Source organism: Pongo abelii, chromosome 11, assembly GCF_028885655.2.
Source record: "Pongo abelii isolate AG06213 chromosome 11, NHGRI_mPonAbe1-v2.0_pri, whole genome shotgun sequence".
Classification (NCBI taxonomy): domain Eukaryota; kingdom Metazoa; phylum Chordata; class Mammalia; order Primates; family Hominidae; genus Pongo; species Pongo abelii.
Window position 1 is genome coordinate 100,098,626 of NC_071996.2, and position 25,901 is coordinate 100,124,526.

At 40.2% G+C, this 25,901-nt stretch overlaps 1 protein-coding gene and 1 pseudogene across 10 annotated transcripts in view; both read right to left on the reverse strand.

Annotated features, from left to right (window-relative positions):
* ANKRD44 (ankyrin repeat domain 44) overlaps window positions 1-25,901 on the reverse strand; it is a 322,401-nt gene that overhangs the window by 107,731 nt on the left and 188,769 nt on the right. For all 10 annotated transcript variants that reach the window (XM_054549624.2, XM_054549626.2, XM_054549620.2 and 7 more), the window contains exons 8-10: window positions 24,743-24,955; window positions 14,115-14,193; window positions 2,396-2,510 (exon numbers count right to left, since the gene is read on the reverse strand). In XM_054549624.2, the coding sequence (XP_054405599.1) occupies window positions 2,396-2,510; window positions 14,115-14,193; window positions 24,743-24,955 (407 nt within the window). The remainder of the gene's footprint in view (window positions 1-2,395; window positions 2,511-14,114; window positions 14,194-24,742; window positions 24,956-25,901) is intronic.
* On the reverse strand, window positions 3,803-6,482 carry LOC129058089 (coiled-coil-helix-coiled-coil-helix domain-containing protein 2-like; annotated as a pseudogene).

Genomic DNA, 25,901 nt, shown 5'->3' on the forward strand with positions numbered 1-25,901 from the left:
TGGGCATCCATGATCTGGTTCAGAACTCCAGAACCTGGTAAGAGCATCCTGAATCTTAGTGTAGAGCTCTTTCCACAAAACTGAGAGGCTTATTTTAACTTACAACATCCCAATTAAAAAGTTCTTTTGGCTCACAGCAGATTCCCCTCTCTTCTGTAAAAAGACATCCCACTGCTAATACTATTTGTCAGCATTCTCCTCTTCTGTCATTCCTCAGCCTCATCTTTAGCCCAAGACCTCATCTTTTCTTCCCTGGACATTTGCAAGAGGCTGCCAAGTGTTTGTAGCCTGGACTGCCTCCAGTACGTCTGGACCGCCTCCAGTATGTCTGGACTGCTATCAGAGCGATCTTTCTTACACACAAATGGGATCATTAGACACAACCTGTTCTACGCCCACTTAGAATTCTTTAACAGCTTCCGAATGACTCAGAGTGGAATCTAATTCCTTAGCAGGACTTGCAAAGTCCTTTGAGATGTGGCTCTTCCAGCCTTTCCTCCTCATTTCTTTCCACTCCACCCACCAAACATCCAATGACCCAGCTTTAGAAATGTGCTTTTAACATGTTGACATGTTTATGTCTTTATAACGACTGTTCCCTCTTCTTGGGATATCCTTCCTTTCTCCCATTTCTCTTTCTACCCCATAATTATGTCCATCTAGCAAACTCCTATATATCCTTCCTTTTGTTACAATGTCATCTCTTCTGGGGGATCCAGAAAATTAGTGTCCCTCTCACTCTGTTCCCACAGCCTGGTCCAAACATCCATCTTAACAAATTTCACAATACTCAGTAATTTGTGCTCATTCTTACCTCTACCACTAGACTGGGAGGGGTTTGGAACCCAGTTCAACTGAATGTTGGACTGATGAAGGTAAACCATTATATCCTACCAATCTACCAGAGTGCTTCACAAAATTCATTTTAAGTCCAGCACACCTGCCCCCTGTGAATCTGATTTCATGATCCCACTACGCCTTCCCCAGGCCATTTCAATTTTAGCTCATTCTCATACAAGACTTTCAATGGTGTTGCAGAAAATTAACAAATAAAAGAAAATTCCTAAGATACACTGCCTTCATATGGTTTTTCTTCTAAAGATTTAGTTATTGTTACAGACTCTGTGATCAAGGCTAAACTCTTTATTCAGGCATTGAAGGCCCTCTTTTAGTTCTACTACCTATTATTAAATAATAAAATAATAGTTAACATATATTGATAGCTGACTACGTGCCAGGCACTGTTCAAAGAGCTTTTAATATGCGTTATCTTTTTAATAACCTTAGGAGGTGTATTTATAGAACTCATATAGATCTTACCAGATACCAAAGAGCTTTACTAGTAATTAAGTCACTTAATCCTCATAACAAATCTACAGATAAGTACTAGTATTACTGCAATATTTCCAATTAGGCAAGGGGCTCAAAGTCACACAGCTCACAAGGGAAGCAGCTTGGATTGGCATCAAGGGAGTACCCACCAAAGCCTGGGCTCCCAACCACCCTGGGTCCTACCCCTCGGTGGTGCATAGCATCATCACATTCTCTACTCTGTCAGGCCAAGCTCCTCCCTGGTATGGAGTCTTTGCCTCTTTTGTTCCCACTTTCCTCCGTGCTTGGGATGGTTGCCACCCTCTGCTGTACTCAGATAATTCTCAGCCCCTAAAGCCTAGCTAAAATTCATCCTTGAAGCCTTTTCAGAAAACACTGGCCACCTTTGAGCTCTCTCCTCCCTGTCTATATTCTGTGACACAGATTGTCTACACCAAACATTTGCCACTTAAGTCTGTTTCATTTAGAACTTTATGATATATGATCTTGCATGGTTCTTTGACTTAAGTGGGTCTTGGGCCCTGAACAAAATTATGAGCTCCTTGAAACTAGGTAACTTACATCTTCTGAAATCTCCCATAGCACCCAGCAAAGATGCTTTATGTATTTTTGTGGAATTGAAGTTCAAAATGAAGTCAGGTTCCCCCTTCCCTACATAGCAGATTGACTCAATTGTACTCTATAACCATATCATTAAAGCTGAGCAAGCACTCTGAATACATTCTGAATTGGCTCAGTTAGGTTTTATTTTTCCTGTTTAATATGAAGCATTGGGAAGGACAGAAGAATATCAGAAAGAAAAGTTACGAATAAAGTTCAAGTTTCCTTAACTAAGACCACTGAAATAGACCTCATTTGGATGAAGTTAAAAAATAAAATTGGTTCTCCTTTGCCTCTGTCATTAAAAGGCACTTAATTTATTTAAAATTTAATTTGTATTTAGTATAATGGTATAGATCCACCTTCACCTGGATAAATGGGAACTATCTACTGCACGGAAGAATCTTTTTGGCAGTATTCCCACTTGAGGCAATTATTCCACCGTATTTTTGCGGTAACCTACTTGGCTGTGTCAGCTCCGCTGGTTATTAAGGTGTTAATCAAAAGCTCATGACCATATCTTGCAGCCACATGGAGAGGAGTGTTGCCGTCCTTATCCACACAGTCAATTTCACCTCCTGAAAGAGATATTTTAATACAGGATAACACAAGGATTCAGGTTGATTCAGGTCCTACGTTCTCTGCTAGTCTCTCGTATCAACCAAATGATGATTTCTTTCCTATTCCAGTTGTGCATCTTTGCTCCGAAATACAAGAATGCTTTTAAAGGGGACAAGTCACCATCTGAAGCAGTAGTAGTAGTATATCTGCGTAGACAGAAGTCTATTAGAAATGCTTTTGAGGCTGGGCGTGGTGGCTCACGCCTGTAATCCCAGCACTTTGGGAGGCTGGGATCACGAGGTCAGGAGTTTCAGACCAGCCTGACCAACATGGTGAAACCCCATCTCTACCAAAAATACAAAAATTAGCTGGGTGTGGTGGTGCGTGCCTATAATCCCAGCTACTCAGGAGGCTGAGGCAGGAGAATCACTTGGACCTGAGAGGCAGAGATTGCAGTGAGTCAAGATTGCACCACTGCACTCCAGCCTGGGTGACAGAGCGAGACTCCGTCTCAAAAAAAAAAAAAAAAAGAAAAAGAAAAAGAAAAAGAAATGCTTTTGAGAAATCTTTCCATATTGTCTTAGTTAAGAATCCAAAATCTCACAACTAAATGCCTGCTCTGAATGAAGAATGTATTCAAATCCCATAAAGTGTAATTCTGAAGACATGTTCAATTTAAATTTTCCCTGCTGAATTAAAGACCTATGTAAACCTTGTGCTAAAACATAAGAAACAAAGGGGATGGACAGTTCAGGAAATTATTTCATGTAATTTGATGATCTAGCTTATAATATTTTAATATTATGACTAAAATGAGTAAAAGCATAGACAATAAACTGAAAATGCCTATATTTATAAAAACTATGACAATAATCATCCATACTTCTTTTAATAATATAGTATTGTCATTATGTTTTATTTTGCCTTCTCTTCCCCCAGTTTTTATTTCATTAAATTTCTTTTTTTCTCTCCCTTTTTCAGGTGTGTGTATATATACAATTGGTCTATTCATTCATTTATCTGAGGAACCATTTAAAAAGTTAGCTATCATAACATTTTACCACTAAGTATGTTTTTCCTAAGAACAAAGACATTTTTGCACATAACCACAATTCTATCATTTTACCCAAGAAATTTAACATTCATAAAATAATTTTATGTAATATTAGTGCATATTCCAATTTCTCAGACTGTCCCCAAACTGTGCTTTATAATAGTTATCTTGTTGTTTTAATCCAGGATCCAATCAAATATCCTGATAGCACTTGGTTGTCATGTCTCTTTAGTTTCCGTTAATCCAAAACAATCCTCCTGGCTTTTTTTTTTTTTTTAAGTTTCTCATGTCATTGATATTATTGGAGCCCAAACCACGAGTTGTGTTGGACGCTCTACATTCTGGAGTTGTCTTTTGGTTTCTTCATTATTAGATTCAGGCTAAACATTTTGGCAACAATGCCCAGAGCAGATGCATGCTTCCCGCTCCATTTTCTTAGCACACACACAGTTATTCCATTACCAGGTGATGCAAAGTTTGACTACTTGCAATGGGTACCAACTTTCAGTTTGGGAAAAGAAACAGTTCTGAAAATGGATGGCGGTGATGGTTGTACAACAGTAGGAATGCACTGGATGCCACTGAACTGTACACTTAAGAATGGCTAAAACGGTAAATTTTATGTTATGTATATTTTAACACAATAAAAAAAAAGGCTTGATTATGTGGTTAAGGTGGTGTCTGTCAGTACACTTACTGCAAAAATGTCTTCTCCCCTTTGTAATTAACAGGCAATCGGTGGGGTGATACAGGCAATCAGAGTATACAGATATCTGATTTCCCAACAGACTTTTTCCACAATAATTTTTAGCATATGTGGGGAGTACTTTGTTCAAAATTTACCTGAATTTTTTACTGAATGCTTATATTATCTATATAAGTTAGGTTCATTTGATTCTGTTTGCTTTCAAATATTTTTACTGGGTTTTATTTTATTTTAATAATATGTAAAATACTTACATGTTTCAAAAGTCAAAAGTAATATTTTTGAAAAGCCTTACTCATTCTTATCCCTTCCTCTTCATCCTCATACATAACCTACAGTAATCATTTTCATTAGTTTTAGTTTATGCTTCTGTGCTTCTCTTTGAAAAAAAAAAAAAAATCCCCCTACTTAACAGTATTTCCTAGAACTCACTTCTAAAGATGACTTCTTGGAGATCTTCCTGATTTTTGTACAGTTTTATTGTTTTCCATTGCACAGTTGTACTAGTTTAGTATACTCATCTCCTATGGGTAAGCATTTAGGTTGTAAATAGCATTTTGCTATTATCTGGAATGCCACAGTGAATAATCTCATACGCATGTTGCTTCATATTTGTTAGACATATCTTCAAGGTAAGTTTTCAGAAGGGAGATACCTAGGTCAAAGGGAAAATTAATATGTGGTTTTGTCAGATTTTGCCAGATTTCTCTCTGTAGGCACGGTGCAATTTTACACTCTAACCAGAACAGTATGAGAGGCACTTTTCCTTATAGCCTTGTGAAGCTTTTGAATATCTGCTATCTGATGGGTGAGAGCTGGTATCTCTCTGCAGCTTTCATTTGCATTTCTCTTATTATGAGGGAATCTTTTCATATATTATAGAAGGACCATTTGTTTATCTTTTTTTTTGGAAGAAAATGACTTTATTCTAATTAACTCACAAAGAATAAAATCATAACAGCTAGTTTAAGGAGGCCACACAAAGATTTGCCCAGTCCCAGATTCTACAGAGTAGGGACACCCCCACTTCCATTTCAATTCTGAAGCAAGGAAGCTAGGAATGACAGGAGAGGTTTAACTGATGGTTACACTTTATACCCTCACTATCAATTCTATTTTTATACTAAATTAACTTAGTTATGAGAGCTGATTTTCCATCTCTCCAGGTTGAACTTCTTCATTAGGCCAATCTGTTTGCAAGTCAGCACTGTTTCAGCACCTTATTGAAACCCTCGCAGAGCTTGATGTCACCCTGGTTCTAGGCACACTCCAGAAACTGTTTGATCTCATAGAAGCAAGGCTGCTGCTGCTGTGCTGGCTGGGTTCCCTAAGGCTCCTGGTAAGTGATGTCAGGCCTCGCAGGCTCAGCATTACTTCCTCCACTGAAGCCCCCAGTAATGGCATGACCCAGTGTGTGCCCCACAGCAGAGCCCACAGCCACGCCAGCTGCAGTGGTTGCCATCTGGGCCATCAGACCTGGCTGCCGGGGCGCAGCAGCAGAAGAGCCAACTGCAGATGGGGGTGCTGCTACTGGTGGCTGAGCGACTGGTGCTGGCCTGGGTGCAGCTCTCATCTGAGGGGCCTGGCTGGCCGGAGGGGCCATGTGGGAGGTATGGCTTCGGCTTCCACGCGGCATCCTAGGTACGCGACGGCTCCCATTTGTTTATCTTTTTCTGTAAACTATTTTTCATGACTTTTGCTCATTTTTCTAAGTTTGTGTGTATGTCCTTAAACATACACACAATACTGATATCTAAACCATATACACACATCTATATATGCTAGTATAAGTAATATAAAGCCCTGAGAAATAGAAATATATGAATGGCTTAAATGTCCTCAAACATACAAACAAACTTAGAAAAACGAGCAAAAGTGATTTTCAATAACTTTTAAAATGAGTAAGCTCTATTTGGGCGATTACTCATTTATCAGCAATACATGTTACAAATATTCTTCTCCCAGGTTTTTTTCTTAATTTTTGATGTTTTTTTCCCTGTCAAAAAAATTTGGGGGGTGGCGGGGCATGGTGGCTTATGCCTGTAATCCTAGAACTTTGGGAGGCCAAGGTGGGCAGATCATGAGGTCGGGAGATCGAGACCATCCTGGCAAACACGGTGAAACCCGGACTCTACCAAAAACACAAAAAATTAGCCAGCATGGTGGCGGGCACCTGTAGTCCCAGTTACTTGGGAGGCTGAGGCAGGAGAATGGCATGAACCCGGGAGGCAGAGCTTGCAGTGAGCCAAGATCACGCCACTGCGCTCCAGCCTGGGCGACAGACTGAGACTCCATCTCAAAAAAAAAAAAAATTGGGGGAGTAATGTATTAGTCTTTTATCATGTTTGGGTTTGTTGTTAGGGAGGCTTTCCCTATACCCTGGTAACAAAGAAATTGACACGTTTTCTATACGGGAAAGGTTTTCTTTTTCAGATATGGATATCTGATCCATTTGGAGTTTATCTTGGTGGTGTCTTTGTTAACTGACTAAATAAGTGTTCCCTGAAGCCTAAAAAACTAAAAATTCAAGAAAACACCTGAACAAATTCACAGAGGCAGAAACTAGATTAGTGGTTGCCAGGGGCTGGGGAGAAATGGGGAGTGATGACTAATGGGTATGAGGTTTCTTTTTGTACTGATATCTAAACCATATACATACCTATATATGCTAGGGTAAGTAATATAAATATGAATGGCTTCAATCTAGAAAGATGTGATACATTTGTTTTAAGTGTCTTATTTCTGATTGAGAAAGTATTTTCTTATTGTAGAAAATTTAGAAGATGCAGTAAAATAGAAAGGAAAATAGAAATACAAAGAAGAAAACAGAAGTCATCTACAAATTCACTGACTACCCAAGATAGTCAGTACTAGTATTTTGGAATATTTCCTTCCAGTTGTATGTATGTGTGCATGTGTGTGTAGAATTTTCCCATGGTTGAGTTCCTGGTGTAGAAAGAGTTTCTTAGTCCTACGTTCTCCTTTAATGTTACATTACAAACCTTCCCATATCATTAATTTTTTCATTAATATATTGTAAATTACTACATAATATCAGTATCTAGAGAATTTACTTAGCAAGTCCCCAATTAATAGGCATTGAGGGCATACCCAAATCTTTGCTATTAAGAAAAACACAGGAATGAACATATTTACAAATAGTCTTTACATTTTAGATGATTTCCTTTAGTAATTTTTTTTTTTTTTTTCCTGAGACGAAGTCTCACTTTGTCACCTAGGCTGGAGTGCAGTGACACAGTCTCGGCTCACTGCAACCTCCCCCTCCCAGATTCAAACGATTCTCCTGCCTCAGCCTCCCAAGTAGCTGGGATTACAGGTACTTGCCACCATGCCTGGCTAATTTTTGTATTTTTAGTATAGATGTGGTTTTGCTATGTTGGCCAGGCTGGTCTTGAACTCCTGACCTCAAGTGATCTATCTGTCTCGGCCTCCCAAAGTGCTGGAATTATAGGCGTGACCCACCACACCCAACCAGCAAAATTTTTAAAAGTAGGACTATTGGACTAAAAGTGTGGAGACCCTTGATACACACCAGCAAAAACCTTGAGAAAGGCTCTGCCCATTAGCATTCCCATTAGCAGTACACTCAAGCATTATGCCAAAAAGAAGCCATTGAGAGTCTTCTCAGATCTGGGGAAAGAGCATTATCTTCCAGGCCAGGACACTGTCCCTTGTAATAAGATCGTCCATAAGGTCCTCATCAGATCTATATGGTCCTTCATTCCAATGAATCCTATTATTGGCCATTATAACTAACAATTTCCCAACATTTATTTTCAGCAAACAATGCTTTTTCTAGCCAAGTGTACTGGCAAAACGCAGGGCTAGAGTATAAAAATATTTGCTACAAAGTGAAATGATTACCAAAAATGTGTGCACTTTGTGAAGGGGACAATTGTTTCAAAAACTCCAATTAGCACACACAGGATTTTGGATGCTTCCCTCTACGCTCAAGACTTCTGTGTGTAGAATTTGAAAATCTGTGTGTAGAAGTTGAAAATCAACTTGCTGCCAATAAGTTTACCCATTTAGGGGTTAGCAACTTAATAGCCATTTATGAAAAGGGAATCCCTTTTTAACTGACTGGGACAGAGAAATATAAATGGGAACTTGAATAGAAATACTGATCTTTCTTCAAATCTTTGTTTCTGTGTTACAGTGGCGTTCTTTTGTTGTTGTTATTTTGGGGGTTTTTTTGAGACGGACTCTCGCTCTTGTTGCCCAGGCTGGAGTTCAGTGGTGCAATCTCGGCTCACTGCAACCTCTGCCTCCCAGGTTCAAGTGATTCTCCTGTCTCATCCTCCCGAGTAGCTAGGATTACAAGCACATGCCATCATGCTCAGCTAATTTTTGCATTTTTAGTGGAGATGGGGTTTCACCATGTTGGCCAGGCTAGTCTCTAACGCTGGCAATCCACCTGCCTCAGCCTCCCAAAGTGCTGGGATTACAAGCGTGAGCCACCGTATCCGGCTTTATTTTTAAAATGAATTGTCCAGATAATAGAGTAAGATCACTTCTGTAAAGTAATAATTAAATATCTTTACATATATTCTTAAATACATAGAAAAATCCAGAAGTGTCACCAAACTGCCAATAAAAATTACTGGGATAGGGCTGAGGAGACACACTGGTGGAGATCACGGAATCTCTTTCATGACTTAATTTTAGTTTACAGTGAGCATGTACTAATTTTATAATCAGGAAAAATAATAAAGTTAGTTATTGTGATCGTCTAGGGACTCAACAGACAGTTAACTATGATCTGAATTTAGAAGTGTCCAATTGAGATCAATCCATTTTATGACTTGATGGTAGCTTTGGAGACAGGCAGCCACCTCGTCCCCACAGATACCTCACAGCAATCCAATGTGCACGTATCCATATCAGAGCTGCCCACGGTGGTCTGCCTGAAAGCCTCAGCTGTCGAGCTGATCCAGGGAGATGTGGGACAGAGATCCCCAGACTGCAGAGAAGTCTGCCCTGGACAAACATTCCATCAATCCACATCCTTCCCAGCCAAGAGTCACCAAATCATTCTTAAAAAGTGTTAGAGCTTCCAGGTTTACCAGTCTCAAATATGCCAAAAATTGGGTAGAGAAAGGGAAGAGTGAAAACTATTAGGAAGGATGGAATAGAGGGTCTGAGTTGATAAAAGTTTTTTCTTGTAGTTGTTGCTTTCATTTTACAAGTCAGTTTAAAACTGTAAAAATATAGATAACTAGCCAGGCACAGTGGCTCACACCTGTAATCCCAGCACTTTGCGAGGCCAAGGTGGGCAGATCACCTGAGGCCAGGAGTTCAAGAACAGCCTGGCCAATATGGCGAAACCCCATCTCTACTAAAAATACAAAAATTAGCCAGGTGTGGTGGCAAGCGCCTGTAGTCCTAGCTACTTGAGAGGCTGAGGCAGGAGAATTTCTTCAACCCGGGAGGCAGAGATAGCAGCGAGCCGAGATCGCGTCACTGCAGTCCAGCCTGGGCTACACAGCGAGATTTCATCTCAAAAAAATAAAGGTAATTATTGTCCATATGTGCTTTTGTTATCATTTAAAATATATTTCAGGAGGCCAGGCACAGTGGCTCATGCCTGTAATCCCAGCACTTTGGGAGGCCGAGGCAGGCGGATCACGAGGTCAGGAGATTGAGACCATCCTGGCTAACATGGTGAAACCCCGTCTCTATTAAAAAACACAAAAAATTAGCCGGGCATGGTGGCGGGCGCATGTAGTCCCAGCTACTCGGGAGGCTGAGGCAGGAGAATGGAGTGAACCCGGGAGGCAGAGCTTGCAGTGAGCTGAGATGGTGCCACTGCACTCCAGCCTGGGTGACAGAGCAAGATTCCGTCTCAAATATATATATATACATATTTTTTTTTCAGGAAAACATAACTTAGTGGAAAAATAAAAGAGAGACTCTCTATTTGTTATCTGAAAACATGTTTTCTATTTAAACAGCACCTCTAGATAAGTGCATTTCTATCTTACAATCACTCCACAAACCTTTCCATTTTCATTTGAAAATTTTTAAAACTTGCTTGGAATGCAAATGAAATCTCTTTACCGTTTGTCATTTGAAGGTTGCAAGTTAAATATTGGAGATTGATCATTGACAACCAGTGAGGAAAATAAACATTTGCCAGTTTAGAAGTATGCAGAGCATGTCAGAAAGGATAATTAATTAGCATCCTCTAAGCATTCATCTGAAATTAGTTTTTCATTGCACAAACAAGAATGGTCAGCTTATTAAGTTGCCTTGGAAGGATTGTGAGCCAAAGGGTCAAAAATCTCACATTGACTCATCATAACCTACAACTTGACTCTTCCTTTTCAAACTCTATTTATTTTTAAAGCTTCTGTGGAGAAAACATCATTTTTGAACTTGTGTAACCTGCTAGACGGCATCTGAGGGGGGTGCCTAGGGCCAATGGTGAGGTCAAACGCCTCCAGACACCAGATGCTGTCTTCGGTCAGTTCCTTTCCCTCTCTTACTGTGACAACACAGCTTCAGACAACAAACAACGTGATTGGATAGCAGAGGTAGTCTTTGCTTACTAACTAAAAAAGAGTCGGTTTTTTGTTTTTTTTTTTCATTATTATCTTACTAAAGCTGGATGATTCTGGAAAAACAAAGTTATAAAAACTAGTAATCCTGACTGGAGAGCAGTCAGGGAAGCAGAGAAAGCTATTCAAAGTCCAAACACCAATGCGATTTAACAAAACAAATAAATACAAAGAACATTCCTCAGTAGCATGTTTAGTTGCTTCAGGGAGCCAAATGCTGTGCCCATGTGGTCCTGGAGGACAGAGGGGCTCCTGCTGGGTGATGTCCCACTCTGGGGGGACTGACACCAGGCCCTAGGGGCATGAGCTTCTGGAGAGGGAGTGTCCCGGCAACAGCCCAAGATTCTTCCCAGAAGGAAGCCAACAAACAGGAGGTAAAAAAAGAACTTCCTTTTCTTCTCTCCAAGGGCATTTAAAAAAATGTCAAATGGAAGAATTCACAGTTCTCACATGTGTTATGAATGCAAAAAAATTGTCAGTTGAGATAAGAGAATACCAAAGCATCCTTTTACAGGGAAAACTCTATTTCAAATATAAGTGACTCTCAGAGTAAACAGAATTCAATTTTAAAAGGAATTTTTTTAAAACACCATTGGTTTCTGGAGGTCATGTTTATAAGCATGGTGGTTGAGAGTTCAGTCTCTGATGTCAGACTGCCTGTGTTCAGATCCCTATTCCTCAACATACTGGCCATTTATCCAGACACAAGTGACAACCTCTCTGCCTCAGTTTCCTCATCTTTGAAATGGAGATAATAATAGTACCTCTCTCTCATAGGGTGGTTGAAAGGCTTTATAAGTGGTGGTTAGCCAAGTGCCTGGCACACTGTGAACACTTGGCTTTATCATTATCACGTAGCTTTATCATTATATATAATAGGCTACATATTATAGCCACTATAGCCTTATCAATTCAGGCCCCTGGACCCCACCCAATCCATAAGCAAGATGCCAGGACAACCAAGAATGAGACAGGTTCTGAAACAAAGATCCCCTGATCACAGAGGATAAGAGACAGTGTCTCTTTTAGGTCTCCCCCAACTCAAAAGTCTAGCAACAGCAGGGCATGGTGGCTCACACCTGTTAGTCCAGCATTTTGGGAGGCCAAGGTGGGCAGATCACTTGAGGCCAGGAGTTCGAGACCAGCCTGGCCAACATATGGCAAAACCCCATCTCTAGTAAAAATACAAAAATTAGCTGGGCATGGTGGCACACCTGTAGTCCCAGCTACTTGGGAGGCTGAGGCACAAGAATCGCTTGAACCCGAGAGGCAGATGTTGCAGTGAGCTGAGATCACCCCATTTCACTCCAGCCTGAGCAACAGCGCGAGACAGTGTCTTAAAAACAACAACAACAACAACAACAAAAAACAAAAACAAAAAACAAACAAACAAAAAAAGTCTAGCAAGAATATCCAGGCAGGACATGGAATTCTTCCAGCCCACATGGCTCTTGGAGAGGTCAAAGCTGCCAGCAGTCCCCTGGGACTGTTGTAAGCATGCCAGCAGGACAGAGAGGAGATGCGTCATAGAGATGACCAGCATGGCCTGACAGACAGGGATGAACCTGCGGGGAAGGCAGTGCTTAGAAGGAGAAAAGTTGTTTTCCCTCCAACCTTGTCTCTGGAGCTTGAGGTTGCTCTAAAAGGGAACCAAGCTGTTTAAGTTTTGTTTGTTTCTAAAAGTTTTGTTTGTTTTTAAAGGGGGGTGGACATTATTTCTGAAAAACAGTTGAGAAATACAGTGGCATAAGAGACGTGCTCGAAAGAGACTAGGGTCACTCCCCCCTACCCCCTTTATTTACATTCAGCAAAATAAAACATGGTGGCCTTTTCAATAAAATGAATGTCAAAGGCATAGCACATATTTCAAATTAGAAATAATGGGTATTGCACGGTTAATTTCTGTTTCACCTTCCTTGGCTCACTGGAAACTTGTTAGGATTTCTTTTCCCTATAGCTTCACTGGAATGCTTATAAATTTCCTTTGCTTTGCTGCAGATGTTTTGCTTGCTAAGCATAATTCCACTGGCTGGTCTTCCATCCAAATATCAAATGACTTCTTTGTTTTATGTCTTCAGTGACTAAGACATAACTCAGTGCCACTAATAATTCAAGTGTATGTGGTCCAAAATTCTTATAGATGAGAAAAATACAGGTCCAAGGAAACTGACTAATATTAGAATTTTGAGAAGTAGAAGTATGGGTCAACTAAAAACAGGAACTACCGGATTGACCTAGAATATCAGCTTAAAATCTGAACTAAACCTGGTTTTTGTTTTTTTAAAATACTCTCTAAGATTTGCTAATAGAAGTGATGCTGCTGGCCATTACCCCCTATTAGTAACATGAACCAGGATGTAAATTGATACTCCCTAGTACTTTGACTTCAGTGACAACCTGATGGTTCAAGCATACCTTTGTCATAAGCCCAGAAAGTTACTATATTACTGTGACTTTCCCAGGTCTTCTCTGTCAAGCCTGTGAATTGTTTTTGTTTTTTTTTTTTTTTTAGACAAAGTCTCGCTCTGTCACCCAGGCTAGAGTGCAATGGCACAATCTTGGCTCACTGCAACTTCCTCCTCCCGAGTTCAAGCGATTCTCCTGCCTCAGCCTCCTGAGTAGCTGGGATTATAGGCACCTGCCACCACTCCTGGCTAATTTTTGTATTTTTAGTAAAGACAGGGTATCACCATATTGGCCAGGTTGGTCTCGAACTCCTGACCTCAGGTGATCTGCCCGCCTTGGCCTCCCAAAGTGCCTGGGATTACAGATGTGAGCCACCATGCCTGCCTAAGCCTGTGATTTTATGATCCTTTATATCACATCCTTACCAGCTTTTCCTCTAAGTCATCTCATTTTTCCTAATTTTGCCCAACTAGCTTAATAAGTTTTAACTTAGGAAATTATAGTGAACTCTAAAATTTAAAAATAATTCAGATTTTTTGCTGGAAAATGAATGCTACTTACCTTTATTAGTTTCAGAGTGAGAAGCACAGGATCTTGAGCCTATATAAATACATCATTTCCAATTTCAAAGCTCATCCTCTGTGCCTGACTCCAAATTGACTGTGAAACTGTAGCTTTATGTTTTTACTATTAAGGTGGATGTTGATGACATGTCTGATGAACAGTTTTTAGCAAAGTACATCAAAGAATTATGTAATTGCATGCTTACTAAAACTCCAAAACAGGGCATCGACTTTCATATGCAGGTGACTGACAGCCAAATTCACAACAAGAAACTATCGAAATAATGACACTACTGAAGCATCTCTCTTACCATTCTGAATGAGGGTCTGTGACCGTGTGAACCTTCCATGGACAGCTGTCATGTGCAGTGGACTTTTGCCATCTTTACTCTAAAAAAAAAGAGGGAGAGAAAAACAATGGAAGTGCTCATGAGCCAGTGACACCCATCTGAAATACCCCTATGGACACTGCTAATAATGCCCTGAAAACATTCATGTATTTATTTATTTTTTAAGTATGATCAACATAAGGCTGCAGTGAGCTAGGATTTTACCACTGCACTCCAGCCTGGGTGATACAATGACATTCTTCTAAATAAAATAAAATAAAATAAATAAAAGTATGATCAACAATTACAAGAGGCAAAGATAATTTTGAAAGGAAAAGATAAAATGTACATGACCTCTCAAGTTATTGCACAACATCACATGTTTTAAAAGCTTAGAGAAACAGTTATCTGAAACCTTTATTCCTCTCCTGTGATCCACTGGAGAAGGAAGCTTCCTTCAAGGTGTTTTTTTCAACCTTTGTCTATAGTATACAAAAAAGACAAATGTGTTAACTTGCATGGTCTTCTTTAAGCTGAAGCTGACCAAATGGCTCTGAATCACTGCAACTCTTAAAACTGACCTGAGGCCAGGCGCGGTGGCTCACACCTGTAATCCCAGCACTTTGGGAGGCCAAGGCAGGCAGAGCATTTGAGATAGTTCAAGAACAGCCCGGCCAACATGGTGAAACCCCATCTCTACCAAAAATACAAAAATTAGCCAGGCATGGTGGCACACGCTTGTAATCCCAGCTACTGGGGAGGCTGAGGTGGGAGAATTTCTTGAACCCAGGAGGTGGAGGTTGCAGTGAGCCAAGATCGTGCCACTGCACTCCAGCCTGGGTGACAGAGTGAGACTCTGTCTCAAAAAAAAAAAAAAAAAAAAGAAAAAAAACCTGATCTGGAACCCTCTACTATTCCCTCCATTATAATTCAATTTTTTAAAAAACATCGCTTTTAAAATAAAATAAAACAAAAAAGAAAAAAATTTAAACAAAAGAATAAAGAAAAAGAAAATACAAAAAGAAAAAAACAGAAAAACAAAAACAAAACCATAATTTTTTATTGTTCCAAAAGAGAATCTCTTACTTCACTTAACTCATTAGAAGTCACAGGACTACGGCATGCAACTGTTTAGGAAATTGCCTTTTGAATGACCAGCTGGGAATGTGTGCTGAATTCATATATTTGTTACTATTCATGATAGAAATTATGAAATTTCCTGACACAGATTAAGCCAAAACGCAGAAAATGTACATCTATATACCAATCATCATTATACTAAATACCAAGATACCATATGTAACTAAGAAATAGTAATTTACAGAATTTCTTCTGAAAATAGGCCCAGAAGAAAATATTACTGTTATTTTAGAATAAAAGTATCCCCAATAGAGAGAATGCATTTTCATCCAAGTATTGTTTACAAAAAAATCTATGTAACACTTATTTTTCTAAGTCTCAGAGGAAACATTTCTCTAAGTCTGAGGTTAAAATACGAAGTTTTAAAAATGCATGTTCATTTTGTGATGAAATCCAAATGCCTGTATTTTAAAATGACTGTTTTAAAAACTCCATCTTGGAAAACAAATAATAATTTAGGTAAGTATTTCTTACAGTGGACCAAGGACTGCCTACGTCTGAATCACCCAGGATTCTTGTTAGAAATATGAATTCTGGGCCAGGCGCGGTGGCTCACGCCTGTAATCCCAGCACTTTGGGAGGCCGAGGCAGGAGGATCACGAGGTCAGGAGATAGAGACCATCTTGGCTAACACGGTGAAATCCCGTCTCTACTAAAAATACAAAAAATTAGCCAGGTGTGGTGGCGGGTGCCTGTAGTCCTAGCTGCTCGGGAGGCTGAGGCAGGAGAATGGCATGAACCCGGGAGGCGGAGCTTGCAGTGAGCCGAAATCGTGCCACTGCACTCCAGCCTGGGCGACAGAGCGAGACTCCGTCTCAAAAAAAAAAAAAAAAAAAAAAAAAAAAAAAAAAAAAAAAAAAAAAAAGAAAGAAAAGAAAAGAAAAGAAAAAGAAAGAAAGAAAGAAAAAGAAATGAAATATGGATTCTGGATTCTGTACCTTCACCCTGAACTACAGAATTGGGGTAAGAGGGTCCCATTTTTAACCCCTGCTTTGGACTGTGGGCTAAAATAGGTTATAAAACCAAGGTTTTAAACACAAGCATTTTATTATATTCTATAAGTCTATTCCCTAGAAATAAAAAAGGGATTACATATAATCTGTGCCAAGAAAAAAAAGTTAATTAGAACGGTAAGTTCATCTTAATTGAAAAATAAACATGTATCATTATAATTCAAATGTTCTCAGGTAGATGTGGGAAGAAAAGAAATAATAGGATCTTTTCTCCATCTTATATGAGTATAATCTGAATCAGAACAGACTGAGAAAGGAGAGTTGAAGCTTGATAATACTTTTAGAGGAAAAACAGGAGCAATCAAGAGAATGAGATACAACACCATCGCTGACCATGAGACATACTGGCAAGGAGAGCTCCTAAAAGTTATCTGATTCCAGAGCTAGGCCTTAGTTGTCGGGACTGCACACAGTTCCAAGGACTGAAACACCTGGGAACTACTTTGGAATAAGGATTTAAAACACCCCCTTCCAATTAAAAAGTGATGACACTTCAAAATAACTAAGGAGAGAGAAGGCAGAAATTGTGGAGTTGGCATTAACTTGTCCCTAGGTGGTGCTATTTCTTTAAATTTTGCTCCAGTGTTTTCTCTTAATATGAAACTATAAGTAATTATTAATTAAATATATCTAAAGCGATAAATACTTCAGCATTTAGAAGATATCTTCACAATATTCAGCTAAGCAATTTTCCATGCCTAGAAAAGAGCTTAAAGGCTTTACCAAGGAGTAACCACCAACTTAGTGGTAGCTATCTAAGTTGCAGGCAGAGAGACAAAGCAGAAGTGATCTCTGAAGTGTGTGGTGGGCAAAGCCAGTGCCATTTCAGGGATAGCAAACACCACAACTTTATTTTCTCTGAGAGTGCTTGTACACTTGTAAAGGGACAAGTAAAGGGAGATGACCAAAGTTAGGTAAAATGCAAGGAACAACCATATGATCAGTGGTGACAATTGCCTTGCATCCATCTTTGCAGATCTTTGCCTGGGTTCATCGATAGCCTGAGTCCAGGCTATAGCTGATATTTTTTTCTTCACATAGGGAAACAGGTAGATAAGGTGGGGAAATTGGGACAGAAAGCATTAAGAGTGTCATGGCAGCCATTTTGGGGCAACTTTGTTCACATGGCATGGGTGTAAAGGGAGCTCATTATTTCAAAAAGCTATAGAAAACCAATGAAACTCAAAAGGATAATACTTTTTATATAGTCTTTAAAAGTTAGAACTCAGAATATTAAAGTTGAGACTAGGGAACCCTACTGAGTTTCATGATCTGAGAAATTGAAATTTATCATGCAGGGGTACTGGCTGTTGCTACTATTCCTAGAACTGCACAAAAAGATAAAACATTCCTTGCGTTCTCAAAAGAGAGAATATGTGCAATTCTTCCATCTATTCAAAGCTTTTATGAAAATTTTTTTCTTAATTTCTAGTCTTCCTCCAATTTTCTAGCTACGTTTTCCCATAGAATTTAGGGCTTTGAAATTTTTGTTATTTTGATAATCCATTTAATTAAGCAAGAAGCGCTTCTATTGAGTTAGGCATAATCAAGCCCTAAGTCATAAAGGAAAAGTACTGAGGATTAAAATATTTTACGACAAATATTAGTACTCCTTCAGGGCAGAACTCAGCATTGCCTAAGGAAGATTAATCTTTGAACTAAAAGGAGTGTTTGTATTTTCTTGACCACCAGTCTCCTCAGAAATCCATTCATTTTTTTCTTTTATTCCTAATGCCCTCTTTCCTTATCTTCCAATATCCCATATACCTTCCCTAAATTTACAGACATTGTTACTCCCCAGGGTCTTGAAAGCATAATGTTCTCTGTGGCATGGTACACCCCTGGGGTCACGCAGCTCAGTGGCCCTACTACAGAGCAATAAAGGCTCTATGGGATAATATTAAGTCCAACCTGCGGTTAGGGGTGGGGTCAAATAAGGTGAGAAACCCAATAAGTCTTCCTAATTCAATGCAAGAGCCTCCTAAAATACTGGTGTGAAAAAGCCACACATTGTCCAATTTATTTTTGTTTTGTATGGTTCTAAGGGCAAGAGAGATGGAACGTGGTTGGCTCACTCATTCCTCTCCTTTCCCTTACTTCTCCAACATTCTAAGTACTGTGTCCCTATCACTGCCTACTCTTGCCCATTCCAGTTTTCACCTTCAACTTCTCCAACACAACCTATCCCATAATTTGGTCCTGGTACATATAGAGAAGGGAACTGGTCCACTTCAAGCAGACATGTTTCAACTCCCATCTCTTAGAGCTAAATGATCTAAGAGCCTGCAGACAGAAAAGAATTGAGACCATGCACAGGCTAAATGTCAGTGACCAGGAGGTAGACAACCTGGCAATGGTAATTTCTGAGTCTGTCTTTCTAAGTTGTATCCAGCACAGCTCTATGTCTAGTGCCTTCTTTAACGCTTACTTTGAATGCTTGCTAAAAGAGCCTTGAGATGCTACAGAAATTACAATGTGGTCTCTAATGGAGAAGAAAAAAATATTTTATACTTTCTCATGTTCTACCTATTTACAAATTATAAGTAAACCATCAATGGATTATTGTATCAGTAAAGTGTATCTTTATTTTATCACAATTAAACTCATATTATGAAGTCAAAAAATAGGACCAGAGTCAATCAATGTAAGCAAAATGAGGAACTGTGAAATGCAGGCTGAACACACATCCCTCCTCCTCTTCCCATCCATCTTTGCTCATGAAGACATCACTTTTACTATTTTGTGAGAATAGAGGAAAACAAAGTGAACATGTGGATAGGTACTGGCTGCATTTCAATATGCTATTTCCCTCAACCTTTGGAAAATCTAAACAAATACAAATTGTCTTGCAATCTACAAACACTTTCAAAATCCAAGGAGCAATGTGGTAGAGAGAGATAAAAACTTTAATTAGACAGCTACCTCCAGAGTCAGACAGGATGGCTCTACGGAAATGTTAGATGATCCGTGCATCCAGAGTGAATCTGGAATAACTAAGGAGGATTCAAAGAGATTTAGGAAATCAGAGGATACAGACAGAATAGATGAAGGGAGACTGAGAATGAAGGCTAGATTTGATTCAAAATCCTATTTACACAGATTCAATCATAATAAACTCAAATCTCAGAGTTTCAAAATGGCATTTCTTATATTCTAGTTATGATTAGCAGTCCACAGAAAAAAATAAATATGAAAATTAAGGAATTATGCTTTTCAGCTCCATTTGTGGAAGGGAAGAAGGGGCTGCAAAAACCAATATATCACAGCAGCTGAAGTCCCTTATCCAATCTGAACTGACCACTGGTCAGTTAACTAGAAGCAGTAGGCCAGTGTGCCAGAGAGTAGCCTTCTAGCCTCTGGTATGGGGCACACCGAGAGCATCAGTGGCATGTTTTACAGATATAATGAAGCGCATCAGACAACTCTGTGAATTAATTAAGTGGAGGTTGGTAAAGAGAGCGCCTTTATTAAATCCCAATAATTTCCCTTCCTTTGAAGGATTCACAGGATGTCCTTCAGATACCAGGATGGCAAGACAGATGTCTACAGTTTTGGGAACGTTGGCAGTTTGACCACCCATGTGCTTCCTGCCCCCTCAACACCACGCTCTGCGACTTCAGCCTCATGCAAAGATTCCTTCCCAACCTCAGACGACAGTTCCTTGGTCTCTTTGATGCCCCCATTCTTTTTTGTCTGCTTTCCATCTTCATGAAAACACGACACTCCTTCCTGTCTCCTCTAACTCCTTTTCTCATCCCTTTCTCTGGCTCTTTCTCCTCCTCCTGTTTCTAAGAGTAAAGGGCTATCTCACTTTCTGTACTCGTGCTATTACATACTCTCTCCTTGGGTGGTCTCGTCCCTTTCTCCTGGTTTCAACAATCACCTTTACATGAATGAAGCAATCTACATTTTTTCTTCTGTTCTCTACCAGTCTGCCATGCTAGAACACTACATTTGACACTATTGGGCTTCTCAGACTGGCTATACCAAAACCTAAAAATCAGCTTTTCAAAAACTAAATATATTGGTTTAACTCCCTAAGCCTACTCTTCCTCCTGACATCCTTCTTAATGAACATCAATGATAACATCTATTTTCTAGTGTTTATCATGTGGCAGATATTATTCTATATGATTTATGTATGATAAAGCTGTTTAATGTTCACAGCAGTTCCATGGAGAAGATACTATTGTTTCCCTAATTTTACAGATAAACTGAGACACACAAAGAGCTTGTTTATGATTATATAGATACTAAAAGTCAAGGCTAGGATTGGAATTTAGGCAGTCTGGCCCCAGAACTGAACACTTAACTACTCTGCTGTACCACCTTTCTTTGCTGGATTTCTTCCTTCCTTCCTTCATTATTTATTTATTTATTTATTTATTTATTTATTTATTTATTTATTTTTTGACAGAGTCTTGCTCTGTTGCCCAGGCTGGAGTGCAGTGGCGGGATCTCAACTCACTGGAACCTCTACCTCTCAGATTCAAGCAATTCTCCTGCCTCAGCCTCCTGTGTCGCTGGGATTACAGGCATGCGCCACCACACCCAGCTAATTTTTGTATTTTTAGTGGAGACTGGCTTTTGCCATGTTGGTCAGGCTGGTCTCGAATTCCTGACCTCGTGATCTGCCTGCCTTGGCCTCCCAAAGTGCTAGGATTACAGGTGTGAGCCACCGCGCCTGGCCAATTTTTGTATTTTTGGTGGAGACAGGGTTTCACCATATTGGTCAGGCTGGTCTTGAACTCCTGACCTCAGGTGATCCACCCACCTCGGCCTCCCAAAGTGCTGGATTACAGGCATGAGCCACTACGCCTGGCCTCTTTGCCATATTTCAATCCTTACATTAGTCTTCAACTCCTCCAGTTCATGCCCCACCAAGTCTTGCTGATTTTCTTTCTGCAAAGCCTCTCCCTTCAGTCCCATTCCCCTGTTCTCTTATTACCTCTTACCAATGCCAGTTTTATTGATTTCTAGTTATCCACTAATCAACTCTTCTCTAGGTCCACTATACCTGGGTTTTCTTTTTTTCAAAAGTGAAAATAGCTTTTTTGTTTTTCTGGATATAAAAATAACATGCTCTGCCAGGTGCAGTGGCTCATGCCTCTAATCCCAGCACTTTGGGAGGCTAAGGCAGGCAGATCGCTTGAGTTCGGGAGTTGGAGGCCAGCCTGGGCAACATGGCAAAACCCCGTCTCTACAAAAAAATACAAAAATTAGCAGGGCGTGGTGGCATACACCTGTAATCCCAGCTACTCGGGAGGCTGAGGCCAGAGGATGGCTTGAACCTGGGAGGCAGAGGTTGCAGTGAGCCAAGATCCCACCACTGCACTCCAACCTAGGCAGCAGAGCCAGATCCTGCCTCAATTAAAAAAAATAATAATAAAAATAATTTTTAAAAATTCTCATTGTATCACAATCAGAAGACAAAAGCAAATACACAAAAAAGAAACTAAAGGCCGGATGTGGTGGCTCACACCTGTAATCCCAGCACTTTGGGAGGCTGAGGTGGGTGGATTGCTTGAGCTCAGGAGTTAGAGAACAGCCTGACCAACATGGCAAAAACCCCTCTCTACAAAAAATACAAAAATTAGGTGGGCATGGTGGCAGGTGCCTGTAATCCCAGCTTCTTGGGAGGCTGAGGAAGGAGAATCACTTGAACTCAGGAGGCAGAAGTTGCAGTGAGCCAAGATCCTGCCATTGCACTCTAGCCTGAACGACAAGAGCAACATTCTATCTCAAAAACAAAAGAAAGAAAGAAAAAAAGAAAGAGAAAAACCTAAATCATAATTTTGTCTCTCTGCAGTGATAATTGTTGCTAGCATATTGGTACATACTCCAGAGAATTTTCTCTCTCTTTGCATCATCTACACACATAACCATAACATTTTAGCATTAAAAAAGAGATCATATTTCTTTATTGCATTTTAATTTTTTCATTGATAATACTAGGTGTTATTAGCCATTTTGATATTTGCCATTCTTTAACACAAATGTACGTTTTTGTATTAGTTTGTATTTTTCTAATTACCAGTAATACTAGTTTTTCACAGGCTTAATGTATTTTTTATTCTCTCTCTTGTGATCTGACTTTTGCTCCATGTTTTCTAGTAGTGATCACTTTTTCTTATTGATTTGTATGAGCTCTTTATATATCAAGCATATTAACTATTTGCTTATCATGTATATTGAAGAAAATTTTCCCTAAGTTCTTATTTTAATTTCATCTTAGAGGTTTTGTTGTTGTTGTTTTGTTATATAAATGTTTAAGACTTTTTTGTAGTCATATATACGATTATTTTCCTTTTTATTTCCTGCCTTTGGTGTTCTGTGACCGGATTACTGTTTTTAATGCTCAGGTCTGATCATATGACCCCTAGAATGATTAGTGGCCTGCAGAGCCTGGAGAGGCCCAAGCTCCTTGGGCTCAAAATCATCCAGTAGATGAGTCCTCTTCCTTGGTCAAATCACATTTCAGCTCATTTCTGGCTCCTTTCTGTCATATAATTAAAAATAAAAAAGCTTTTTACAGACAGGATCTCACTAGGTTGCTCAGGCTGATCTCAAACTCCTGGGCTCAAGGAATCCTACACCTCAGGCTCCCAAGGAGCTGGGATTACAGGCCGAGCCACTACACTTGGCATGTTCATAAAATTATACTCTATTTGAGACAATCAATTACTATTCTGAAAATTTGTCACATCTTTCACCACTATTAGAAATTGTGAAAAAATAAAAGATTTTAATAGTGAATAGGGAAGGTTATTAAAATAGATTGATGTGATATTCTTGAAATTACACCTTAGAAATCATATTTTTCAAAACCAGAGACAGAATACACTGGGACCTTACTTCAGGATCCCTGTGTGCTGGGAAGAAGGGAAGCCTGGGTTGAATAAAAGGTCTCCTAGCACAGTTTAGGATATTCTGCTACAATCTAAATGCATTCAAGTGATGTCACCCAAATTATGAATGCTGCGTGATAAGCTCCCCTTGGTTAGCTGTCACATGGCAAGCTGACAAGTTACCTAGAGGCTTTCCTATCCAGAATTCCCACCCCGCTTTGCTCTTGCTGTTCTATCTGGAACACTCTCTCTCAAATTATCTCTATCCCTCCTCGACTTAACTACATTAATCTTCCAAGTCTCCGCTCAAAATCGATCTCCATTTTTTATTCCCAAGCAAAAAACAAGTCAACAATTGCTTCTTACAGTTTGCAATGCTTTATGACTCTTCTTATCATATCTTCTCTTGCTCATGACTACCTGAGTGCATGCTACCTCCCTACTACACTGTAAGTTCCTTAAAGGCAGAGACTGAATCTCATCTTGGAGCACTCTTTCAGTACCAAACAGAGGGCGCTAGGTAGTCCTTAGTAAATTTGCTGAATAAAGGAATGATTGTGACGACCAGCTCAGTGCTACATCACTGAAGCTACTATCTGGGGTTTGCTTTAAGAAGGTATTGGCTGGGCACAGTGGCTCACACCTGTAATCCCAGCACTTTGGGAGGCTGAGGCAGGTGGATCACTTGAGGCCAAGAGTTTGAGACCAGCCTGGCCAACATGGTGAAACACCATCTCTGCTAATAATACAAAAAATTAGCTGGGCGTGGTGGTGCATGCCTGTAATCCCAGCTACTGGGGAGGCTGAGGCAGGAGAATCGCTTGAACCCGGGAGGCAGAGGTTGCAGTAAGCTGAGATCACGCCATTACATTCCAGCCTGGGCGAGAAGAGCAAAACTCCAACTCAAAAAAAAAAAAAAAAAAAAAAGAAAAGAAAGAAGGTATCTGAGAAGCTCTAAACCCACACTGGAGTTGGAAACAGGCCTACAATCATTATTAGGCCTTCCTTTGAATTCTTAGCAACACTGCCCTATCAGCTCAACATTCACCTCAGTATTAGCTTCTGGGCAAGTCAATATCCTAGAGGTCCAGTATTTGTCCTGACACATTCACTAAGCTAACAAGAACACACGGCTGGAGCCTTGGTACCTTTCAGCTGATACTACCACTCCTGGAGAAAAAGAACACAACTTTTTTTTTTTTTTTTTTTGAAATGGAGTCTTGCTCTGTTGCCCAGGTTAGAGTGCAGTTGCACAATCTCAGCTCACTGCAACCTCTGCCTCCCGGGTTTAAGCAATTCTCTGCCTCAGCCTCCCGAGTAGCTGAGATTGCAGGCACCTGCCACCACGCCTGGCTAATTTTTGTATTTTTAGTAGAGATGGTGTTTCACCATCTTCGTCAGGCTGGTCTTGAACTCCTGACCTTGTGATCCACCTGCCTCAGCCTCCAGACAACTTTTTTTATAGCCTCCAAATCCAGGACAAGGCTGTATGAGTCAAAGTGCTCAGGGTTCCAACTCACTGAAACATGGTATAATTTGCAGCAGTTGATTTTGCTCAAACAGAAGCTCAATGAAAAGGCATTCAACACAGAGACTAAGAGTGTCATACCTGAATGTTAACATCTGCCCCGTTGTTTACTAACAATTCAAGACACAAAGCACCATGAGTGGAGGCAGCAGCAAAATGCAAAGGGGTGAACCCATTATTGTTTGGCTGGTTCACATTAGCACCGTAGTCAATCAACTCGTTAACCACAGCATCCTGTCCATTGTAGCAGGCGATGTGAAGCGCTGTATTTCCATAGACATTGATTTCATCAATCTGCGAAAGAGTCCAACACAGGGTGATTAAAGTCATTGGAGCCAGTTTACTCCATTTTCCACAAAAAGCATAATGGCTGTGGCTAGAGAAAGGAAATAGCCATCCGCCAATATAATTGTTCAGAGCTTACTCTTGCCCCAGTGTGGTCATCTTGGGAATGCTTGTCACCCCATGGTAAAGATCAGCAAAAAGTCAATGTGGCAAAAAATGAACTGGAGACAGAGAAGTTTCATCCTGGGGAGAGGTATTTTTCAGCTAACAAAGGAATAAAAGGTGAAGGGCAAAGCTGCTTTCAAAACACCAAAAGAGAAGTAAATCAGAGGAGAACAAAAAGAGTCCCACACTCTAGGATTGGGGCACAGGAGACCTCAAGAAATGGTGGGGAATGGCAGAGGAAGTGGCTGCGGAGATGGCAGGGGTGGTGGCTGTGGAGTCTCAGCATGGAAGGTGGGTCAGAATCCACTCTCTGTTTTGCTCTGGAGTCCGACACCTCACCAGGTTGCATTTTAGTAGCAGAGCAGTGGTGCCGTCAGGAGGTGTGTTTTGTCCATGGCTCCCTGTTGCTTTCTGAGACCTGCCCTGGGTGCCTGGTTTCATCATTATGGTTTTCCATAATGATGCAACTTGGTTTTCCTTTCCTGGGGGACAGGATGTTCCAGCCTCACCACTGCTCCTGTTCTACCAGCAGAAGGAGAATGCAGCAGTCCGCCTTTTCCAGCTCAAGAGCAGACATTGCTACTGTTTGTCTCTGCCATTTATTCATTCATTTCTGCTTAAGTCATGACTTAGAAGGCTACATTTGGAAGGTGGGATGCAGAACCTTGGCCAGTCTTTAAGAACAACTGGTTAATATATGTTACATAGAATCTTTATGTCTATATATTTATCTATGTTGATATAGAAAGTTATTCAGTTTCCAGTTTTCCTCTGCTTAGTGCATGCCCCC